We start from the raw sequence: 7510 nt of genomic DNA, 5'->3' as shown, positions 1-7510 counted from the left end.
TGTACCTTGTTTCATATGGTTCCTGAAGTCTTGGTATAGAAAATGAAAATATTTCCTTTATACACACAAAAGAATGTGAGTCATAAAGGTGTTTAACAAAACAGAGAAAATTAAGAATACCTTCAAATTTTCTGAATTATTTTTTGTTAAGAAAATAATTAGAGATAGTGAATTATTTGGTCCTCCCCAGTGGCTCAGAGGTAAAAAAATCTGCCTTCAATGTAGGAGACACAGGAGACGTGAATTCAGTCCCTGGGTCAGGAAGATACATTGGCGGAAGAAATGGCAACCAACCCCAGTATTCTTGCCTGGAAAATTCCATGGACAGAGGAGGAGCTTGGCAGGCTAAATTCCACGGGGTCTCAGAGAGTTGGACTCGACTGAGGGACTAATACACACAGAGAGTGAGTTCTTCTTTCCTTTTGATTAGTTCATAGTACAGAAAAAATTCCAGCTGCCCCTTCTCCACATATCTACCTAAGAATTTCTATCCCTTATTTGCTTTACATCAGGTGAAGCAAAAATGGAAGAAGTTCTGAGATCAAAGTTCTATAGACAAGTCAATTTAACCCAATTAACATATATGAAGAATTTGATAAATGGCTAAGATTATGGAAAAAACTTACTCTACAAGCATCAAACCAAGGGTATATAGTTGTTTTTTCCAATGCTTATTCTGAATCTAATAACACAAACATGGAAACCTCAGGAAGATATATTGAAGCTTACCAAAATGCCTAAAACATGTGTAGTCAATATTAAATAATCAACAAATGTTAATTTCTGGGCCTTATATTTTTGTCCATGATGGAAAAAATTCTTCATTGTCATCCACAACTTACAACACAAATAATCTTCCCTATGTATATAAATCATTATTCTCTTAGCATCGTGAACAGCTTAAGTCACTCTCTTCTTTAACAAACTCCTCATGGCATTTTTCACTTCTGTGTTTCTCACTGTGTAAATGATAGGATTTAACAAGGGCGTGAGGATTCCGTAAAACACTGTCACCAACTTGTCTGCAGGGTAAGTGGCCACAGGACGTGTGTAAGTGAATATACATGGTCCAAAAAAGAGCACCACTACTGTAAAGTGGGAGCCACATGTAGAGAGGGCTTTGCGTCGTCCTTCAGAGCTATGGGATTTCAGGGAGCTCAGGATGACTATGTAGGAAATGAGAAGCAGAAGAAAAATGAGCAAGGCCATGCCCCCAGTGTTAGCTGCCACCACCATTCCAAGCCTGTAGGTGTCGCTGCAGGAAATTTCCAACAGTGAGAAGAAATCACACATGAAGTGATCGATGACATTGGGACCACAGAAGGTCAAGTTTGTGGTGAAGAGAATCTGCACTGAGGCATGCAGGATCCCCCCTATCCAGGCCACCACCACCAGGAGCTGGCAGAGCCCCTGTCGCATGATGGTCATGTAGTGCAGAGGCTTGCAGATGGCCACATAGTGGTCATAGGCCATGACGGTGAGGACGATGACCTCTGATGCTCCCAGGAAGTGCTCCATAAAGAGCTGAGTCAGGCAGCCTCCCCAGGAGATGGTTCTCCTGTGGTGCAGCAGGTCAAAAGTCATTTTAGCGGTGCTGACAGAGGTCAAGGAAGCATCTAACAAGGACAAATGGGTGAGAAAGAAGTACATGGGAGTGGAAAGCGTGGGGCTGAGAGAGACAGTGATGACGATGAAATGATTGGCCAGGACAGTGAACAGGAAAATGAACAGAAAGACAACGAAGAGTACTTTCTGCAAGTATGGATTCTGTGTGAGTCCCAGGAGAACAAATTCAGTCACATTGTTGGGAAGCCTGAAGAAATCCATTTAAAAAATAGCACGTTCCTGGGGCCTCAGTTATCTACAAAGGAATAAAGAATGATACCTATTAATCATGAAAGGATTGTGTTCTAAACTTATTAGAAAAAAAAAAAAAACAATCTATTCACTGTAACGGTGGAGCATTTCCTCAGCACTTCTGCCCCAATACTTGTTTCAAGTCTTTATTTTCTCCATGATACTTTCCATCTCTTCAGACACTTAGCCCCTGTCCCCTGTGAAACACCTCCACAGCAATATTTTATGTGTAATTTGCTGAGAAAACACTGGGCTGTCTACATGACATCTGGATTCTCATTCTGGTTCTCACTCATGTGACTCTGCAAAGCTATCAGAGTGTCCTAGGCTTCTGAGTTTTCCTCTCTGTCTGTGAGATTACAAATTATAATTCTCAGATGTAACTTTTAAAGTTTACAATTGTTTCAAAGAATTAAGAATTTTTCCCACTTCCATGAGGATTTGCATTTGAATTCTCTGCTCTAAAGTAGAAGGAAAGGCACCATCAATAAGTATCTGTTATAAGAAGGGAATTTAGTAAAATGTATATTAGTCATTGGTGATAACACTCCAGCTGATATCAACCAGAACACATAAACTATTCCATTGTTTTCTCACTTACCTCTAGTGCCTGGCATGATGCCTGCAGTGCCTGAATCCTATTGCCTGGGTGCTCAGTCGTGTCCCACTCTTTTTGAAACCATGGACTGTAGCCTGCCCACCTGTCTCCTCTGTCCATGGGGTTACCATTTCCTACTCCAGGGAATCTTCCCAACCCAGTGATTGAACCTGTATCTCCTGCATCTCTGCATTTGAAGATAGATTTGTTACCACTGCACTCCCACGGAAGCCCCTGAAACCCATTAGGTGATGAGTAAATACGTAGTGAATTGCCTTTTGCCCTGAGTAAAGTACAGCTGCTTCCCCTGACCACACACCTATGATAGATTCAAGTGTTCTTTTCCCCCTGCTCTGTTTATCATTAGTCTCTACTTCATGAGAACCATAAATAAATATTTGAAAGGAACCTGCACTCCAGTTTAATAGTTCCTCACACGCTGTTGTGTGGAATAAATATGAATATATCTAGTTATCTCTAGGAAAGAGTATGTTACTGGGTTACTTTACCTTCAGTGTAATTATGGTGTTTGTTTCTTGTTATTCTTTAGTCTGCAAATTATGTTCCACATACAATTTGACATAGTTATATTCAGTAAATTTACAGCTTCTATAGATGTGGATAAACAACTCTTGCATAGGTGTTAAGTACACAAAGATCTTTCATGCAGAGGATATCCTTACTTTCAAAGTTCTGAAAGTAAAAATTTGATGTGAAGAACGAAAAGAAATAGATTGATAGGTAAGATAGAAAGTTAATGTGCCACACATATAACATGTATACACAGACTAACACAGACGCATATGAACTCTTTTACTTAAGTACCTATCACAGGCTTACTCATTCAACAAACATTTACTGATCACTTATTGTGTGTGTTAATGTATGTTTGTTTACACAGTGTCATGAAGAGCATCCTAGTTAAATGCATTTAATGCCTGAAATTTCATTACCAAAGAGAGATGCGGCATCCATCCATGGTAAGAATGGAATTCTCACTCCTTTATGTTTCTGCTACATATAGTACTGTGTCTTCTTCTCCCATCTTCCCATAGCATTCATCTTCCTGGTCCTAGGTTACCACATTATCATTAATAACAGAACGAAAAATTGGGAGAACATACATTTTCCAAAGAAAAGAGAAGAGAAAACATAAACATAAAATGTATTCTGCAAAACATATGTCTTTCTTTTCAAAGATAAATGGATAAAATCTTATATTTTTCAATTATCCAGAGGAAAATTTTTTATATTTATGGACAAATGTACAGCAGCTCCATCGCATTTTATTATTTTCAGGTGGGATTCCCCCAGCAGAACAAAAAAGGACATAGTATACAGAAAATAAGAGTTAGATCTACTTAAAATGTTTTTGAAATAAATATGAAAAAATAAATCACTTTTCCATTTTTCTTTGGCTCCACAATATTCACTCTAGGAATAAACCCTGACAAAAAATACTTTTAAAGGACAAAAATAATTTATAATTATGTTCAATGCAAATATTAAGAGCTGCAGAAACTTAGAAACAGCATGGAATGTTCAAAATTGGAGAAATGGATGATTAAATGTAGGGCATTACTTTGACTACTGTGTAGATTTTTTAAATTGTTCAGTATCACTGGAAGATTCTCAATTTGTAATATAAGTGGAGAAAATCTGGATGCAAATTGGAATTGTATAATTATTTTATTTTAATCCCAACTTGTGTATAACTCAAACTACATTTAAATATGTATCCATAAGAAATAAAAAACAAACTTTTTATTTCTAAAATTATATTATATATGTGTCTATCTTTCTTAAAATTTTGTATACTGAAAATGAGATTTCAATGCCAGGTGCAGATAAGCAGTGATTACATGATTTATAAGGTGAATTTAAACCCAAGAATTTATGATTATACAATTTCCTGGGGGAAAAAAAATCTCACCTGCGCTCACCTATGTGACATGGATCCATGGCCAGGGCCTCAGGAAGCTCTTAGTTGACCAAGAAAAAAGTGAAGTTGTAAGATTTTAAAATGTCAGCTAGCTCAGCTACAATAAGTATCTTTGTTGATTTACAAATGATATCTTTGGATGAGCCTTAAAAGTATGACCATATATATTGTTTGTAGGAAAATCTGTAGTTTCCTAGCTGTGGCTAATAGGACCCCAGGGGTGTTCGTCATTAGCAGACCTTGCCAAGTACTCAGTTATTTCATATATGTTAACTGAAGAACACAGGAGAATTTTATAGAACCCATCTTTAATTTTGAATGCCTCTTGTGTCTACAAGAAGACAAAACATTATGACAAGAGCAAGAAAATAGTTGAGTACTTATGAATTTAGATATTTGATAACATGAGTTTATCATGAGGTCTTAATATTTAGTATTATACATATTAAACATCTAAGTGGGTAACAGATTTTAAAATTTTATTATAATAATTATTTTTTAATTGATCTACTGTTCACACTAATCGTTATTTTAAAATATTGCTTTCAGATATACATCATTTGTAATTATAAATCCTACTGCAGTATTGTCACTTCACATCAGGTAAAGTGTACAGTTCTTTGAATTCTTTCCTGTGTCAATTCTGGAATTAGATTAGCATGATAATGTTGAAGAAAATTCTATTCTTCAGTTATACAGAGAAATGTTGAACTGCATTTATTTCAGTCATTTAAATTAATTGTACAATATTTATATGGAATACAAAAAAATGGGCTTCCCTCAGATCTCAGTTGGTAAAAATATCTGCCTGCAATGCAGGAGACCAGGGTTCAATCCCTGGGTTGGTAAGAGACCCTGGAGTAGGAAATGGCAACCCACTCCAGTATTCCTGCCTGGAGAATCCCATGGACAGAAGAGCCTGGCAGGCTATAGTCCATGGGATCTCAACAGTCAGACACAACTTAGCGACTAAATCATCACCACAAAAAAATGGGCAATAATATCCACAATTTATAACAGGAAAATATAAGACAGGAAAGGAGAATGTCATTTGCCAAGGAGAAATAAGAAGCCAGGAGACCAAATCTTGGACCAAGATCCTTATCCAAATTATTGTTTACAACTGAAGTGACATGACACATTTAGGCTGCCACCTACTGTAAGGCCCATTACAATTGTCTATGTAAATAAATAAATACTGATGTGATATTTGAAAACATTTTATAAATAAATTTAAATAAGTTCAACTCAGAAATATTTCTGTATAGATCAACACTCATTCAGCATGTTTGATTATGCTTGCATTACTAGGAAGAAAAATACATTGTACCTAACACTCAATTATAGGGGTTCCCCAGGTGGCTCACACAGTTAAGAACTGCCTACAATGAGGAAGACCTCGATTTGATCCATGGATTGGGAAGATCCCCTGGAGAAGGGAATGGCTACCCGCTTTAGTATTCTTGCCTGGGAAATCCCATGGACGGAAGAAACTGGTGGGCTACAGTCCATGGGGTTGCACAGTGGGATACTACTGAGCGACTAATACTTTCACTTTCTTGGTGGCTCAGATGGTAAAGAATTTGCTTGCAATGCAGGAGACCTGGGTTTAATCCCTGGGTCTGGAAGATCCCCTGGAGAGGGAAATGTCTACCCACTCCAGTATTCTTGCCTGGAGAATCCTATCAACAGAGGAGCCTGGCAGGCTACCGTTCATGTAGTTGCAGTCTGACACAACTGAGTAACTATTTGTTTAGTAAAAATCAACTGGCTCCAGAGAATGTAATCACTGAGTGCAGCATGTATTATAAAAGAAAAAAGTTTAAGAAAAGTGAAACCACTTGATCAAACTTATATTCACTGGACATTCCAATATTCAGTTCAGTTCAGTTCAGTCGCTCAATCGTGTCCGACTCTTTGCAACCCCATGAATTGCAGCATGCCAGGCCTCCCTGTCCATCACCAACTCCCGGAGTTCACTCAGACTCAAGTCCATCGAGTCAGTGATGCCATCCAGCCATCTCATCCTCTGTTGTCCCCTTCTCATCCTGCCCCCAATCCCTCTCAGCATCAGAGTCTTTTCCAATGAGTCAACCCTTCGCATGAGGTGGCCAAAGTACTGGAGTTTCAGCTTTAGCATCATTCCTTCCAAAGACATCCCAGGGCTGATCTCCTTCAGAATGGACTGGTTGGACCTCCTTGCAGTCCAAAGGACTCTCAAGAGTCTTCTCCAGCACCAGAGTTCAAAACCATCAATTCTTTGGTGCTCAGCCTTCTTCACAGTCCAACTCTCAATCCATACATGACCACAGGAGAAACCATAGCCTTGACTAGACGGACCTTTGTTGACAAAGTAATGTCTCTGCTTTTGAATATGCTATCTAGGTTGGTCATAACTTTCCTTCCAAGGAGTAAGCGTCTTTTTATTTCATGGCTGCAGTCACCATCTACAGTGATTTTGGAGCCCAGAAAAATAAAGTCTGACACTGTTTCCACTGTTTCCCCATCTATTCCCCATGAAGTGATGGGACCGGAAGCCATGATCTTCGTTTCTGAATGTTGAGCTTTAAGCCAACTTTTCCACTCTCCTCTTTCACTTTCATCAAGAGGCTTTTCAGTTCCTCTTCACTTTCTGCCATAAGGGTGGTGTCATCTGCATATCTGAGGTTATTGATGTTTCTCCCAGCAATCTTGATTCCAGCTTGTGTTTTCTTCCAGCCCAGCATTTCTCATGATGTACTCTGCATATAAGTTAAATAATCAGGGTGACAATATACAGCCTTGACATACTCTTTTTCCTATTTGGAACCAGTCTGTTGTTCCATGTCCACTTCTAACTGTTGCTTCCTGACCTGCATAAAAATTTCTCAAGAGGCAGGTCAGGTGGTCTGGTATTCCCATCTCTTGAAGAATTTTCCACAGTTTATTGTGATTCACACAATCAAAGGCTTTGGCATAGTCAATAAAGCAGAAATAGATGTTTTTCTGGAACTCTCTTGCTTTTTCCATGATCCAGCAGATGTTGGCAATTTGGTCTCTGGTTCCTCTGCCTTTTCTAAAACCAGCTTGAACATCAGGAAGTTCACAGTTCACGTATTGCTGAAGCCTGGCTT

At 38.5% G+C, this 7510-nt stretch overlaps 1 protein-coding gene across 1 annotated transcript; it reads right to left on the bottom strand.

Moving 5' to 3' along the window:
- Positions 1-900: 900 nt before the first annotated feature.
- Positions 901-1827, bottom strand: OR4C1L (olfactory receptor family 4 subfamily C member 1L). Its single transcript, NM_001390130.1, has one exon. The coding sequence runs from the start codon at positions 1825-1827 to the stop codon at positions 901-903; it is 927 nt and encodes a 308-aa protein (NP_001377059.1).
- Between the last annotated feature and the right edge of the window lie 5683 nt (positions 1828-7510).

The sequence above is a fragment of the Bos taurus genome, chromosome 15 (genome assembly GCF_002263795.3).
Source record: "Bos taurus isolate L1 Dominette 01449 registration number 42190680 breed Hereford chromosome 15, ARS-UCD2.0, whole genome shotgun sequence".
NCBI lineage: Eukaryota > Metazoa > Chordata > Mammalia > Artiodactyla > Bovidae > Bos > Bos taurus.
The sequence above is the reverse complement of the archived record's forward strand: the minus strand, read 5'-3'. Positions and strand labels throughout refer to the sequence as shown.

Bases quoted from the DNA above. Each gene is read 5' to 3' on its own strand.
- OR4C1L (NM_001390130.1), bottom strand. From the start codon at position 1,827: ATGGATTTCTTCAGGCTTCCCAACAATGTGACTGAATTTGTTCTCCTG.